At 42.2% G+C, this 17,362-nt stretch overlaps 1 protein-coding gene across 5 annotated transcripts in view; it reads left to right on the forward strand.

Annotated features, from left to right (window-relative positions):
• DAAM2 (dishevelled associated activator of morphogenesis 2) overlaps nucleotides 1-17,362 on the forward strand; it is a 193,933-nt gene that overhangs the window by 67,930 nt on the left and 108,641 nt on the right. For all 5 annotated transcript variants that reach the window (XM_084515887.1, XM_084515888.1, XM_084515886.1 and 2 more), the window contains one exon: nucleotides 4,385-4,587. In XM_084515887.1, the coding sequence (XP_084372013.1) occupies nucleotides 4,385-4,587 (203 nt within the window). The remainder of the gene's footprint in view (nucleotides 1-4,384; nucleotides 4,588-17,362) is intronic.

Genomic DNA, 17,362 nt, shown 5'->3' on the forward strand with positions numbered 1-17,362 from the left:
GTCCAGATTCAGGTTTCTTGTTACTTCTGCAGCACTGCATCAAATTTATACATTCCATTCTGTTGTAGAAATAGAGATCTACCAGGGAAATGGAAATGGCTCACTTTGTTTCCTCACCTGTTACAATAAACTAGTGGAGATAGTGATTCTGCATCATGCTGTCCCATTCTTCCTTTGCAGATGAGAGCCTAGGCTGCATCCACTGACATTTTGCATCTGGTGAGGATAGTAGGGATTCAGCTCTGGAAGATGGTGCATCAGTGGTTTCTATTAATGCTTCCTTATGTTGCAAACTGTTTTTTCAAGCTGTGTGTGTGTTTAGTCAACCCACAGAGTTCTCACTCTTCCTTCTGTTTTCCAAAAGATGGTGGGTATGAAAGTCAGTCTCTCCGTTTTGGTTATGGTTATGCTTATGCCCTGGCTGTTCACTATGGTGAAAGAGAGGGCAGTAATTAGGTAAAAACTATAATGTTCAGCTTTCTACACAGCATCGCTGCTGACACAGCATTTTCAGGTGTCTTGCTCTTTGTGGAACTCTGCTCAGTTAGGATATTTTTGCATGAAAAATGTAATTTCTGAGAGAGAATAAAGAAATGAGTGAGACTGGAGAAACAATTAGGAATCTGCAATTGAAAGAGCCTTGTGTGCAGTCAGCAGGGATCCCATCCCATGTGGCTAAAACTTCTGATAAGAGTTAAAAAAAAAAAAAAAAAAAAAAAAAAAAAAAAAAGCATTAGCTTAATTATGTTTGGTCACTGGGCCAAATGGTTTAAAAATGAACACGTACGCTCTGTCAGGGGAAGAGGACATTGTTATAATTAGACCTTGGGCAAAGTTCCAGACTGTGACTCCTGACCTGAGCCGAACCACAGATGGGGCTGGGAAGCACGAGGGGGCTCGCTACAAGGCGAGGATGTGCGGTTAGCTGTTGAAATGACAGCAAGTTCTTCGGGTTGTGCAAAAGGGCAAGATAATGCAACCAAGAAGAGCTCGGGAAGGGAGTTATGTTGAATAGTGGGATTCCCTCCAGAGAGAGATTTCCCATTGATTCTCACTGTAGGTGTTTAGAAATGGATAATTTCATGTTTGTTTCATTTCTACAGTTGCTTTGCTTGTAAGAAGTTGAAAGGTAACAGATCTTTCTTTAGGAAAATAAAAATATAAAACTTGTTATTTTTGTGAGCTTTTAAAAGAGTTTTTATGAGAGCTTTGTTATTGGTTACCACTCTGAAAAATGAAAGATTTTTGCTTCACCCTTCTTTTTCCCTTTTTTCTTTGGAAACACCTTTTTTTTTTCCCCCAGATTTGATTCTTGAAAAGACAAAGAGAAAGAAAAGAAGAAAAAAATAATGATTTAGAGGGTATTGAAAAATGTTTATTTTGTTCAAAACTATACTCACAAACAAAAATCAAGGAGAAGTAATTAATTCTTAAAGAGAATAAGTAGTAAATATAATAAACATTTCTTAATATTGAATAGCATAACCAGTTACTTAAGTAAATGCTTCTCTGAATCCTGTGGTTGGCAGCCTTAATCTTTAGAAAGACAGTGCTCCCAGCTAGAAATATATATTAATTTATTCAATCTGTGATTCAATTCTAAATTACCTATGTTGGATTCCTTTCTAGCAGTTTTTTCTCTCTCTCTCTTTTATTTTTTATTTTAAATCCATCTAGACACCTCACCTCTCTAGAATTACAGTGTTGTAGCAATACAGAAGGGCCATATAACCCTTCCATGTCAGTATTAATTTCCTGCATGTCTCTTAGAGATGGACCTGGAAAATGCCAGAGTACAGGCTGTGCAATGGAATGTTCTGTGAAAACGATGCACTACAAGGCTTCTCCTTGTGTGAGCTCTGCCTACTTTTGCAAACTAATCAAAGTTGAATAGCTTTGTTGAGTGTCTTAAGTATGGATCCTAAGGAACAGGTGCCAATTTCATTAAAGCATTGCAGGAACAAGCCCGTGTATTTTTCAGTATTATGGATGAAGAAGGCCTGCGGAATGACTGCTCATCTCTGGTGAGCCTGCTTAAAATGAAAGCTGAATGATAAAATGTTAGTTCAAGGTATCCTGTGGTACCCTGACCAGGGCAGTACTTAACCCACAGAAAATGCTGACCTTCATGGCCTTCTCTGTAGTACTTATTTACTGGTAAGGTGCCTCTTTTGAAGCGGTACTTACCAAAATCTTGACCTGAGCTCATAAAGGAAGATATTATGGTCCTATTGCTTCAGTGTTTAAGCCAGTTTTTCCAAGGAGGATTCACTCTTCATGCTCCCAGAGGATTCTGGTCCTTTGGTGGTTGGTGAGGAAGTATCTCAACAGTAGATCAGAATTTAGTTGCAACAAAATTGATGGAAATGTAGTTATACTGGATGTAAATCAGGCTTGACTCATTGGTATGAGTTCCTTCCAAACTCATGGTATGTCAAAATAATGGGTTCTGGCCTTATCCATGGCCAGGCTACCATAAAGGACATTGCACTCAGAGAAGTCCCTGAGGAGATGATCTGCAGTGAACAAGATCAACTTCTTCTGAAGTTCTCTTGTGAAATCTTCTAATAACTCAGCCTTTTAATCTACCCCACTGAGAGGAAATTAAGTTGCGTACATTGTTGTGCTGGAACTGAGGACATTTTACTTTTTGTGAGATCAGTGTCAGAGGCCAGGTTCCAGGGTTAAGCTGGCCTTTGGCCTCTCTTAGTGAGAATCCAATGATTTTATCAATGTGCTGGTGCAGCTGGCATCACGCTGCTCTCTTGGGTCCTGCTGAGACATAGCAGCCATCGCAAACCTGGCATGGAGAGCAAAGGAAGACAGGCATGCAAAGGGCCTGATACCAGCTCAATCTGCATGAGAGTTGGTGTCCCCCAGTGTGTAAAAGGAGGTGCTAAGTAAGTTAGTTCCAGCACAAAGAAGCCTTCTGGTTCTTGCCAAGCACATAGTGCATCGAGGCTGGGGGTTTGGGGTTATTTTTTTTGTTTGCTTGTTTGTTTTCTTTTTTTATTCTTAAGCAAGTGTGCTCAGATTTCTACACAAAGTTTCCCTGTAGAGCTTCTGGCTGAATGCAGTATGTTAAGTCCCACGATGCAACTGCTGACCTAAAGGTGCTTTTCCTAGCACAGCCACTTAGTCTCTCTGAGAGCTCAAAGCAGCCTTGTTCTGGCAAGCAAACAGGCCAAAGCATTGTGGGGCAGGTTAGGGCAGCAGCTGCTCCGATGACAAAGCTCAGCTGTGTTGCTGCAGTTATAGCATCCAGCATCCCGCGGCTCCGTTCACCTGCCACCTCCCTCGCTGCTCCTCCGCCTTGTGCCCAGGGAGCCAGGCTTTGCAACAGGCTTTATTTACTCTCTAAGGATAAGGCTTATTCTGCAGATTAAGTGAAAAAGTGAAGTCCTTAAAAAATATAACACAAATAAGCCCCTGAGCTGTCAAACAACAAGTCCCTTAAAAGGGCAAAATATGCGGCTCTCTGTGGACTGCACAGATCCCTCCTTTCAAACTGCTGGCAGGAGGCTTCCTGTTTGGATGGGCTGTTCACAAACGGTGTTGTGTGGTGAAATCAGTCACTTTCCAAATCCAACTTCAGGCCTCCTTTTGCCTCCCTTTATGCTCCTGATACCAAAGCCCCTCAAGCCTGGGTCCTGTCAAGATTGGATCTGGCAGCTCAAATGTAAATCTGAAAGCGTGCATTAGCACTGTGCAATTTCACCCCTGGATACATAAAGCAGCCCAAACTGGTTACATGTGTTTGAAAACATGATAGACAAAATGGTCCTACTGCAATAATCCTGGCCATAAAGGGATAAATGAATGTTTGCCAGTGTGCTTCCAGAGTGGTGAAAAAATGACTTCTGTTTTATCGTTTCATTGTTGATATTTTGTTGTTGTTGTTTTATTTTGATCAAATGGCACATCTTTGGAGGATTATCCCATTCCTTCTGGGTAAATACTCCAGTACATACTTTAGTTCCTTTACTGTAGCAGTGAGCAAAAGTCCAAAACTGGTATCCAATGATAGCATTCAACCTTGGCTGGTGAGCTTTACTGATAAATATGTCTGTTAGAAGATCACTGAGTTAGTAAAACCTTTTGAGAAACTTTGGGAGAAGCGATTCTACGTTGCCATTCAAGAACATGTTAATGGTTGGACTTGATGATTCTAGAGGTCTTTTCTAACTTAAGTGATTCTGTGATTCTGTAATTCTATATTAAAGCTAACTACCTTGTCTAGCTTGAATGTTTATTTTGGTCTTTTGTATCTCAAATCATTCTATCCAAGCTGTTACACCAATGATGACCATTGTAATTGCAGAGAGCTGTACAGATCCGGTGGAGTCTCGCTCATCTTTTTTTCCCCTCTTTTTTTTCCTTGCAGAACATGATCAGAAGATAGCATCATACACAATGATCATGGCCCCCCGGAAGAGGAATCGTCATGCGTTGGGGTTTCTTTGTTGTTTTGGAGGTAGTGACCTCCCTGAAATCAACCTCAAGGACAACAACCCCCTCCAGTTCCTTGAGTTTTCTGTCCCAATACCACCTGCAGAGGAGCTCAATGCCAGGTTCTCTGAACTTGTGGTAAGTTTCTGCTGGCAGATTGTTATATTTTAGAGGGTGGATGAATTATATAAAAAATAAAATGCTTAAATATGGGGATTTATTCTGACAGGACTTCTTCAGGTGTAGGATTGAGTCTATTAGAAGAAACCGTGTAAGCTCTCTAGAGAACAGATTCCTGACAGTCAATAAGGACTATACTGGTTTATTGATGGGCAACATACTGCTGATGAGGTGTAACGATCAGGTGACCATGCTCATTGTGTTTCATCATCTGGTTGCCTTTGATCCATGAACTGTTGCTATTGCAGCAGCAGATGTAAACATGAAAAGAAGCAGTTATTTCAGATGAACTTTGTTGTTTGCTTCTATGGTAAATGCTGTTGTAGATTACTGGTAGCAGTCAGTTGCTATTCATGCCTGGCATCAAAGAGCCTTGCTGTCTTTTCCTCTTGTTCAGCATTTGTGCAAACCACTGCAGAGGTCGTAGGACTGTGCTGTTTTGGGACTTCCATCAGAAAGGTGATGACCATTTGATGCAGTTGATAACTGTCTCATCATCACTCTGAGTTTGGGGGTTATGTAAAGTGAGGTACCTGTAATCTATACCTGAGTTCTGCTACTGAGTGAGAAATAGCACAGAGCATATTGGATCTCAGAATGGAGGAGTTTGCCAAAAATCTTTCAATATTACACTTACATAACAATACCCCAGTATTTTATTTTATTTTATTTTGTATGAGCATGGCTTCAAAGTGCTGTAGCAATAAAAATGGCTATATAATTTGGGTATGCAGGTGGAGGTGAACATATGGACAACTATAGTGTGTCAGATCAAAGACATGGACAGCTATAGTTTGTCAGAACGATGGTCTGCCCACCTAGCCTGGGCTACTATTTCAGATGCTGGTGAAAATCAGATGCCCAGGGAAGAATGCAGAAAAAACATGCCCAAGGTGCAGCCATAGAAAGGCCTTTGCCAGAATACTCTCCCACCCTCTAGTAATTTGAGCTCGAAGCATTTCCTTGGTCAAAGCTGCTTTCTGCGTACATAGTAAATTAGTATGAATTTCTTCTCTGTGATCTCTTTCTGTCATACCTAGAAGCTATAAAAATGTTTAGCATTTGCAATGTTCAGTGGCAGGGTGTGGGAAGGAGATGGTAAGACTTGCAGTTGTTTCAGTACGAATAGGGCATGAACAGAAGAAAGCATCTCCTTGCTTCAGACTAACCAGCAGATGGAGAATCTCTTCTTATGAGCGTGGTTCACAAAGTATGGGTCTTTATTTAAGTCAGTCTGTTTTCTCTGTGAGGCTACTTGAATTCCTCTTGGAAAATGCAGATGACTGACTGGAGAACTGTGTGTGGTATCTGTCCTGAGTAAGAGCGTAATCTGTAATCTGCTCTGCTATTTATTTCTGATGCTGCTTAAGAATTGGTTTTCACATGCAAGGCTTTAACACCTGTATGAAAGTTCATCCCTATCCAATGCCATTGAAGCATTCAGTCTAGCTTTCCTGAAGATGTCACCAGTAGAGGTGCTTTGCTCCTGATCTTGGCTTGCCCTAACTTGAACTTGTCACCTTCAGGTCCTAGTGAAAGACCTGTTTGTATTTGCTGCTGGGCTTTTGCTTACTGAGAAGGGTATCGGGTTCTACGAGGGGTTTGAGTCTGTGGTGGTATTTAGGGTGCTTTTAGCTTTTTGCTTTATGGCAAATATTTCTCTTCTATGTGCTTGTGGCAGAATAATTTGCAGCTGTCCTGTGGAAGTCTATTAAATGGTAAGATTTATAATGTTTTCGGTGCAAAATGTAATGACAAGTATACATGATGAGCTGCAAAAAATTTTGGCCCAGGAGTTTGTGAGTTGTTAGTCTATGCTATAACTTCTCAAGTGTGCTGACAGCCTGTAACTGGCATATATATTTCAAACAAATGAAGCCATTGAAATAAAAATTGATGAAATTTGTGTTCTTGTATTTAATGATAATACCCTACCCATCATTGCATGAGAAGTGAGCTAGGAGAGGAAAGTGTGCTACTTGTCAGGTTAATGAATTATATCACATTTTCATAAAGCATTCAGGTAGGATGACTGTGTGTGTCCATAGGAGTTCCTGTGCAGACAGATGATGTGAGATCAGCAAGAGCTTTATGAGTGGGAGAACCTAGGAGAGAAACTGGGCTAGCAGAATGCAGAATTTGCCCAGAAGGGCTTGTTTGTCCACAGGTTCAGATTAATGCATGTTCCACGAGACACTAAAATAAAACAGGCTACATTTGTATTGACAGCTCAGATGAGATTTTAATTGGATTAGAAAGATTCAGTCTGTAAATGTGCCAGTGTAAGTCAGCGACCTGGAAGTGCCTGAGAGGGCTCTTTGCTGCATACCAGCCTCTCCACTGCTTATCCATTAGGGTCTAGTGTGGGTGCACTTGTACTATATAAAAGACAGGTTTGAGTGTAAAGCCTTTTGACCCAAATCCCCAAGTGAAATGATGACACCAACATCATCTGAGATCTGTAGTGAGAAAAGCATTTGCGTTTGCTTCCTGAAGCAGGCCCAGAGGGTAAATCCTCATCTTGCCATCTGCTCTACAAGGGGTATAATGAAACATATTGGTGTGCTTGAATGAATTTTTAAAAGCCCTATTTTCCCCTTGTTGCAGTTAAAATCTGGGGCATTGTCCTATACAAGAGTTAATGACAAGAAGAGCTAAGCCTAGCTGTTCTGGAAAAGCCTCCCCTGTGATGGGTTTTCCAGTCCAGTAAATATTCAGTACATTTCCACCCCCTTTTTGAGGAAAATGGGCACTTTGAAGTACTTCTCTTGTCTTGTGGTCTTTCAACTGCTATCATAAAAATGCAGTTGGAGACGTACATTGTGCAAGAGGAGGAGATTGAAGAACTAGGAATGTGTTGGGATCCTTTATTTGGGTTAGGATCACAAACACCTCCAGAGCTTGTAAACCTGCTGGTGAGGAATCCGAGCTGAGGCGGGTTTACATGTGTGGGCTGCTCTCTTTTGGGGGTGCACCCAGATCAACCAGCCAAGGAATGACAGCTGCCCTAACTGGACCGTTTCATGGCAGTGCTTGTCAAATGACAAGCTGATGCTGATCTCAGCTGAAATGCCTGCTCTCGATGCTGCTCAACCAGACGAACAGTTCTAGGATGGATCTCAAGCATTTGTGCTGCTGCACATGTCTAAATGCACAAGAAACAAAGCAAACAATTACATGGAACCACAAACTTTGCTCCTCAAAGGGCCACTTTCATGCTTCCAACTGAAAGAGGGGAAAACAGATGGCTTTAGCATCTCTTCTTCAATGAACAGGCGAGGAAGAGAAGCTCTGTACAGTAGGAAGGGTATGTGGAGTGGCCCTGTACCTCATAAATTTTAAAAATGGCCCTACCTGACTGTCAAGGTTGTTCTAGCCAGCATCACTTCTTTTTCCTTCAGTCTCTTCTCAGCTGGCACTGTGTGTAGTACCATGTAGTAAAGTGCTGCTGCAGTTGGTGGTCTATTCAGCAAGTGCCAAGCTGGTTTTGTGCCTGCTGGCAAAAATGGCTGTGCTAAGCACATGTGTTTTTCCTTGCACAGATTTATTGACTGAACAGGAACTGCAGAATAATCTGGAAGAACTATTGCAAGGCAAGGGAAAATCAATTTTTTCATGAAAATGCTTCTCCGACTCCTTGTTCAAATTTGTTAGCAGTAGTGTGTTCTTGCCACAGTGGATTCTGATTCCTTTTGTTCAATATTAAAAGTCCTGGACTCTTCTTGTTTGTTAAGATAGTGGGTTGCTTGACAGTAAAGATGTTGCCATCTATATCTCTCTTACAGCTGCAACTGGATCCCAAATGTGAACTCAGATCGTACTAAGGGTAATATAGATGCTGGAAATTCAGGAAAAGAAGGAAAATATAAAGAATGTTAGCACAGAGGAAAAAGCAGTGTTTGTGCTTTTGATGTTTTTCTCTTTTTCTGTTGTTAGTGTGTCTGTTGATGTGGTCATGGTGTTTGAGAAGGTGGAATTCAACATGGTCTATTTTAGGAGGGAAGGTCTGTGAGGAAGGAGTTGTCATTTTAAGCTACCATTCTCAAAGTTGATCACATTACTACAGTGTGCAAACTTGAATGATAATATCCTTATCTGAGTTACTTGTACCGTACTAGATTGTTAAACTAAGATTTGAGAAATATTTGCCTTTATCTCCTCAGTCATTGGAGCATTTTGGTATTTAGCTCAGGTGGGACATTGACTGGATTCTCCTATCATGGTTCATTTCTCTTACACGGCATTTAAACATGGATCGTTGTGTTTTTTTGTTTTTCTTTTCTCCCCCCAGAGCCCCTAAGTAAGAGGTTGTGTTGACTTTATAGATTCACAAAAGCTCTTTACCCACTTTACTATTTACAAACCTCCCCAGCTTTGCCAGAACTAAACTTTAGACCTTATGCTGCTAACAGTGCCCACTAAGTTACATTAGTTACAGGTAACAAGTAGCATAAATACTTTTGAACTCTGTTTTTAATAACTTCAGAATTACCAGAATTACCCAGCGTTTGCCTTGGTCTGCCTTTGTTTCTTCTTGTTGATTTAAATGGCAGCTCCATATAGGGCCCTGGCATTCTTTAGTTGCCAAAAGAGGTAAGTTGCTACTTGTGTGAGGCAGCACACATTCTCCCTCCCTCCCTCTCTCTCTGTGAATAGATCATGTTTTCTGGCCTTAAACCCCAGCTTTTGTTGTCATAGAGAAGACACACACTGAATTGGTATATAGTCCTGATCAACAAGACCACTGAAAATCAAAAATGCATGGAACTATCTGAGAATTCATTTACTTAATTTATCAGAGAAAGCAAAACAATTTCTGAGCAAGGCATCGGTGCGACATGTACTGGATAACACACTTTCATCAAGAGCCACAGGGAGATGGGATCCAAGTCGAAATAACAGTAGTAGCAGTTCCCACTGCAAACAGCTGACTTGGAAGTAGCAACTTTCCTTCTTGCTTAGCTCTCCCTTGCAGGCCATTTAATGTAATGGATACAACATAAACCTCAGATGAAAACTAGGCTTCACCACATTGAATAAGTACTCCCATATATCACCAGCCCCACTCAAGCTTGCCAAGTCCTAGCTGTGGCAGTGTTCATGAGGCCCCTCTTTGGCTCTGCAACCTGCAAGAGTATTTATTGGGTAAAAAGTAAAAGAATTGCCTCTATTGTGAATATAGACTGCCTTAGACATTAGTCTATGTATGTAGGCAAAAGAGAACATCAGCTGCCTTTCTCTGTGCTTGTTGACAGGCCTGGAGAACAAAGTTCTCTGTTGTTCCCCAGCAGCCTTCCAGGGAAGCTGAGGGAAATACACGTAGAGTTGGCTCTTCTGTGTCTGGGTGCCCAGCGTGGAGCACCACCTTTCCAGAAAAGTATCCTTCATTTCTGAAACTTATTTAGTCCATAGTTTCTGACTGAAATTTTGTAGCTTAGAAATACATCCATAGGCCCTCACTTCAAACCCCAAACACGTGTCGTATATTGATCACAGTATTTAATCACATTTAAATTCAGGCGTGTTGCCAAGGTTTGAGTATTTCAGTTTCACTTTATCAATCTTCTGAGTCATTCTATCTTCTTCCTGAATTCTTTTTAATACAGGGATTTAACTTATGTCGCTTGTGTTACATGTAAATCTCAGTTTCAGACTGTACCTCTGACAGGCCTGTGGCTTTGAGTTGTTATCAATGCAATTTTCTCTGCAGCCATATTTTCAAAGTGCCTTTGTGTCATTTTTCCTGTAAGATGAGGCTCCTTTATTCCCTGTGCCCATCCCTTCTGTGCTTTCCTTTAATGAATGACTGTACCTAATCAGTCCGGAAGGTTGTGTAGTGCCAAATGCAATCAAGATCTGCAGAGGTCCTTCATTATTTGCATGTAATGAGCTCTGACTTCAGCAAACTGACTGCTTTGACTTGCTGGCCTTGGCCCAGGGGAGACTCCCTGCCCCAAATTATTGCTCTTGTTTTCTTGCACTTGATGAGAGTGTGCCAGTGGAGGCTAGAAGAAAATACAAATTATGAGACTAAGTTGGATTTTTCACGATGGGAGGCTCCTATCCAGGAAGAAGGCTTAGCATTGCCCTCTGAGTGTAAGGCACTGCCTCCAGAGGCAGAATGGGCAGCAATTTGAGGCAACAGATCACTTTCCTAGCTGATGGGGGCCAGGCCACAAAACTTTCCTTTCTCTTGGGTTGGTTTGTAGTTGTCAGATTAACATTTTTCATACATTCAGATGCACTTGTCTTCTATTATAATCATGGCAGAAGTACTGGATGGTTTAAGGTTTCTGAAGCTAGTAGGAGACTGAGGCTTGGGAGGCAAAATCTCTCCCTAGTATCACAGTCTGTCTGGTTATGCACAGATGTTTGTTTATGTCCAGCACAGTTCTTCAGTCCAAGATTGATACTTTAAAAACAACAACAAAACAACCGTTTAATTGCACATATCCAGAATCCCTGTCTCTTTTCCCATCTCTTTTTTCCTCTTTACTTTTAGCTCTTCAAATAAATTTTTTCATAATGTCAGGCCTGCTTTACACATGTCCCACATGCAGTACACGTGTCCAAGTCCTGATTCTAACACGTATCACTACAGGCAGCTTTCTGGAGTTACTCAGGTCCTGCTACATGAGGTATGTTACGTTTTAGATTTCATGGCAGAGATAACTCTGCCCTTCACACTCACCTATGTGTGGAGTAGGAGACAGGCTCGTGGCACTGAGCGCGGCACCGCACTCTTCCTCTCTCCAGGCTCCTGTCCAATAGGCACAGCTGGTTGGCAGCTCCCAGCTCCCCGACCAGCTGTGTGAGGAGCAGCAGTTGCTGGGCTGCAGACGTGTGAGACCCAGATGCAGTGAGAGGAGCATGAGATGGGAGCCAGCAAACCATGTCTCACACTCCGTGCATGACAATCAGTAGGGTTGTATAAACAAATGCAAAAACAGACCTAGGCTTACATGCCGGATTTGGGTGTGAAAAAGCCAGGGCAGTTTCCAAAGTACCTGTGTAGTTACAAGGCTTTTGTGCAGGGATACATTGCTTTGCAGATCTTGTTGCTTTACTGCAAGACTTATGGGTAGATCCTTAGCTGATACAAAGCAGCTCGGTTCCACTGAGGACAGTAGCAGCATTGCATCATTCTGCGTTGCCTGAAATTTGGCCTGTGTGGTGTTTTCTGTGTCTGTGGGGACTGCTGGAAGCTGAATATCCCAAGCAGAGCGTACTGGCTGCCTTCCTGAGAGGTGGGGAAGATTGTGGTCGTGGTGGGAATGTTTGAAGGGAATGTTCAAACATTCCCTTTGTGTATGTTTTGGGTATGATTTGCTTACAGTAGACAGGAAACACCTGAGGAACACCTACTTGCTGTGCTACATGTTTGTAATGGGATAACCATGATGTTCCCTGATTGAGGAAATGCATATAGTCCATCTAGAGCATGAAAGGAGCAGCACTGGATTTTGAAAGCACAGCAGAGACATAGTTTGGGGTGCAAAAAGAGGGGAAGGAACAGATCCTGGCACTAGAGAATCAATGTGCTTTCGAAGTCTATCTTGTGTCTTCCCTCTACTGAACATTTGGAAAATGACATGATATCCCCCTAAGCCATTGGTAGGGTGGATGTGTTTGCTGTTCAGACATCTGCCCAAGTGTTTCTAATACCTTACCAGCTGACTGGAGAACACTGCCATGTTTCAGTACAGCTGCAAGTGCATTTAGTAATAGGCAGTGTTATATAAAAATAAAAAATAATGATAATTTAAAACTTTACTGTGGCCTTTCTCTTGTTAAGGAAATCATTAGTACATTTAAGGTTTTATGTCTCATTATGTCTGTAATGATGAGCCAGGAACTTCCTGGACTGAGTCTGATGGCTGCTGAAGTGATAAAACATTGAGATGATAATAGTAGGAGTCATATGTGCTAGCTGGAAGGATCAAATTAATTTATTTCAAGTTCCCTGGACTTTCAGCTCCAGTTGGATAGGTACAAAGTAGACAACTTCCTACTTTCTCCTAGAATTGAACCGGCAATCTTATAAAATTCCTGCCAGTTTGACATCTGCTGTCTTAAAGTAACAGGTTCTGCCATCTCTAGTGGAAATAGAGCCAGCAGCAGGACAGAGACATCCTACTGGTCTGCACCTTTGACATGGCTTCTCAGAGCATGATTCTTGCCCTTCTGCAGTTTCTTTTCTTTCTTTACTTCTGTTTATTAGTGTCTTATGTTGTTCAAAGCTGTACTAAATGTCCTACAAACACCCTTCAGAGAGGACATTTGAATTCTAGATTTGGTTTGCTGAGGATGGGTGGGAGAATGGATCAAGTCAGAGAGATCATTTGAGGTGAGAAGGAGCCACCTGGAGATGAATCTGGGAGAAATGGCAGAGGAAAGCATTGAGTTATGCAAAGAGCGTGATGGCTGGATTGTTACTGGGTAGGAGTGATAAGGAGAGACAATGTTTTCCAAAGCATTGCAGGAAAATACAAAGCAAATGAAGTAGCTGTGGTGCTGAAGGGAGAGGCAAGAGAGGGTGCAAAGATGGAGGTGGCATGGCACAAATGCCAGGCCAAAATGATCTTCTGGCTGTGGTTTTGGAGGGAGAGCTTGCATGTTGATGAAGGGAAGCTGAATGACAGATGCGTGTTTCTTCTGCAGCTCAGAGAAGAAGGGTCAGCTCTGAGATGTCCTAGGAGGAGTGATTTGTCACTTAGTCTGATCTGAGCAAGAAAAGGGGAACCAGGTCTCTATGATGATGAAGACCTTATAAAATTTATAATAAAATTATTTTGTAAAAGTAACCACCTAAAGCTGGGGAGGCAATGAAGTTTTCCTGTGAGGAGGAAAGGCTGTGAAAGAGGTCTGGGTGTGAGTGTTTTGCAGGGTAAGCAGTTGCACCTATTGAGGTAAAGTAGCTGGGGTACAGGAGAAACTGTTAGCAAAACAAGGTAATTGAATCAAGAAGTAGATAACAGTCAGTAAGGATTATCTTTTTAATGTCTTGATTCAAATCAGTTTCTGTATGTGCTCATCTAATAGCAGTTTATATCAGATATAATAATCATGCAAATAGTGTATAGTATAGCCTGGGGGGGTGGAGGAGGGAAGTTTACAATTATTTCATGCCTGCCTCTGTGTCCTTCTCTAGGTGGATTTTGTCTTCAAACAGTGCTCAAGGCTGCTTATTGCTCAGGTAGTTATCGTTACCTGTTAAGGTATCTGGCAAGGCTCTTTCAGGATTGGTGGGAAATGACTGTCTTCACCTGTCGTGTGCCTGGCCTGCAAGACTGCAGAGTGAGGGAAGCAAGGTGCCACAGGTGAGGCTGAGTGGAAGGAGAGGCACCTTTTCAGGGTACGAGGCTTTCCGGTCAGAAGTTTCCAGGCATCTTCCTCTGCAGCTGCTGAGGGGGAGCTGTTTGTGTCACTAAATGCAGACAACAAGTGGCACTTCTACTTGTTGCTTCGGCACCGGATGGGAGCAGCGCATGGAGGGCAGGCATCAGAAGGTGCTTTTTCTGTCACTCATCGCACTGGGCCGCATCCACAGCTGCTGTCTTTGACATGTTTAGTCCAGAGGAAGTACAGACAGATGTCTTCCACCTGGCATGGGAACAGCACTTATCCACAGCTTGGAACATTAGGTACTACTGCTTCTCTAACTGGCAAAGGCTGTAAGCTTGCTGAGAGGAAAACTTATTTCAAGAGCGCTACTATTTTTTTTTCCTTTTTTTTTTTTTTTCAGGGTCCGTTTCCTAGGACGCACTTGCACAACTTGTATCATGCATTCATGAGTTTGCTTCCAGAGTGTGAAACAGGGAATAGTAGTGCTTCTTAAACCAGCTTTAGTACAGAACTGTGGCCAGATTGAAAAGATGCTGAAAAGATGCAGCACATGGAGGTCACAGGAAGCACAGTAGCCTTTCAGTGGCAAAATGTGTTGTATTTGAAGATCTCGGGAGCAAATCCCTGCTACTGCATCCTGTTGTACACATTGCCCTGCTCTTTTTTTCAGGCGGAATCTGACATGAGATTCTGTAGCCGTCCTGGGCAAACCCTCCTTTCTCTTACATCTGGACCCAGTGCTATGTGCCAAAGCGCCCCAGCCAGCATCTGTGTATTCTAGGCACTTTTATATTAAAAACACTCAAGGGCACCTTTTTATTTTGCAGTTTCCCATCATTTGTTGACCACGTAAAGGGAGAGGCTCCCCAGGCCAATAACACAAACATCTTTTGAAAAGAATTTAGCAGTGTGCACAACATTGTTATGCAATGGTTTACTAGGTGGAGGTTTGAAGAATAACTTCTCCAAAGGAAATTACAAGGGGAAAGCAGATTGCAGTTTCCCAATTTGGAAGTTGTCCAGGGAGATCCCTGAGTCATGGAAAACCATTGGGATTGCTTTAGTGGCTGTGTTTCAGCATTACATCTTGTACAGAGAGCAACAGCTGGATGAGTTTGTCAGACAGTGTAAAGTTGTTGGCTTCTGCTTCAACAAGGAGAGAGAACTTTGGGATTACGAATGCTTAACCAAATAACAACAAATCCTCGTTGCATCTAGGGGACAAATTTGGTCTGCAAGGCGAATGCTCATCTTTCTCTTATTCCTTTTGCTATATTTTCTGAATGTTTCTGATAAGTTCATTCTTAAAAAATACTTAGAGAAAAAAAAATTGTCTGGTGCTTTCTGAAACCCAGTGATGTCAGTGCAGTAGTTGCTGTTCTGATTATCAGAGTACTTGAGCAATGAGACAGGACAGGGTGTGAGTGAATAACCAAATATACTGTCATGCCTTCAGCTCAGTGTTTGACTGTGGAAATATTCAGTTTGCAAGCAAGACTATTGTGGAATTGTCCTCCACCTCACCCCAGAGGAGATGAGAGAAGCCTCATAAATGGGTGTTCTTGTAGCTGATCTGGATAGATTAATAGTAAATACAGCTCATCTCCATTTATTGAAGTAGAATTTAACTATTAGCAAAAAGGGGACTGATAGACTGCTAAGTCTATTCTATTCCTGAAGCCTGGGTTGTAGGCGGTTGAGTGAGACTATATTAAAGGTTGTCTAGCCAAGACATTTAGTCTCCGTTACAATTTAAAGCAGGTAAATTGGGGGAGAGATTGATATTTTGCACTGGCATAAATCCAGGGTAACTTCACTCACTTCAGTAGAGTTAGGATACGTTCTGATCTCTGGTTTGCACTGCTAAATCTGGGGTAATTATTCTGAGAGCAAGAGAAGGACTAAAGCCAGCTTCTAGTTTCATTTCTATCTGTCTAAACCTGAACCAGTGCCAGAAATTATGTTGATTTTTTGGAGTTCCTTTGGTTATACCCTTGCATTTAAGAGCTGATTTCGAGCATGTATGTTTGAGCACCACAAACAAAGCTTGATAAGATGTTAATTTTGCTCATGAATTTCTTAACCAACCTCTCAGTTCCTCCTGCTCTTTTACGTAATATTTTATTGGAGATTTAAAGGTCAGCCAAGCTCTGACTTACCTATGTTTCCTCCATGGGGGCATATGGCAAATAGGATGCGCGCAAGAGGATAAAGCTGGGAGGAGAGAAGTAGGTGGCACCGACACCCCTGGAAATTCAGCCTGCCCTTGTCACGGGGCTGCAGCAGCAATTCCCAGCCCACGTTCTGTGGGTTGAGCCAGCAGGACTGTGTTTGGGCAGGAAGCAATCAGAGAGGTGTGTGCCTGTGTGCTTTGGCACAGTGCTTGCTGTGAATTGCTCCAGCATAGGAACCTCCTCTGAACTCATTAGTATTAAAACAGAACAGAAGAGACTTTGTAGGGAGGGAGAGGGTGGGGAAGCCGGAAAGGTAGCAGTTTAGACGGCCATTTCCTAATAACCTTTCCCACACCTACCTTCCCGTATGGGGTCTCATCTGAAGGACCTTGGCATGAAAAACAGACCCTGGCCCAGGGAGGGGGAAATAAGGGGAGGAGAAGGAAGGGAAGCAAGGGGTGGGGAACGGGCACTGTGCTGAAACAGCAGATTTATTGTTATTTAGTGTTATATACGGTGATACTGGGAGCTCTGTTTGAGAGGTGTCTGATATACTGTGTGTAACCAGAACACAGAGATAAATGTGCTGTTTGCCTTGGAGGACTTCCAATTTGTCACAGTGAAAAGATGTATCAAGCAGAATAAATGGCTTCAGGTCTGTTCAGTGTGTTCATTCAGTTGACTGGACAGTGGGACACAGGGTACACCTATCAACTGTGCAGGTTTCACTAAGCTGCAAACACCAGGCATGTTAAAAGACAAGCTTAAAACAAGAATAAATTGCATGAAAAAGGGTGGGCAGATAAAATGGGCTTCTTTTAGGAGCAAGTCTGATAATGCAGAATGGGAAGCAGCCAGGTAGGTACACTTCTACAGAAAAGAAAGTAAGGATTATAGTGGATCACGAGTGAGCATGAGTCATGCTGTTTCTTTGTTTATTAAAATAAACAGTAATAAAAAAATCATCTTCATGGAATATATAACCAGGAATGTGACATGGAAGATGCGTGAAGTAATCTTTGCACTCAGTATTGATAAGGTCTCAGCTCGAACACTGTCCCGGCTTTTGAACAGTACACTTCAAAAAAGAAGTACTTTGACCGGGGGTAGCCCAGAAGTCAATTAGAGTAGGAATGAGAGGTCTAGAGGATGTGACCTCTAAGAAAGACTGAAAGAGCTGGCCTTGTTTAGCCTCAAGAAAGAAGACTGAGGAG

Source organism: Aythya ferina (genome assembly GCF_964211825.1).
Source record: "Aythya ferina genome assembly, chromosome: 3".
Classification (NCBI taxonomy): Eukaryota; Metazoa; Chordata; class Aves; order Anseriformes; family Anatidae; genus Aythya; species Aythya ferina.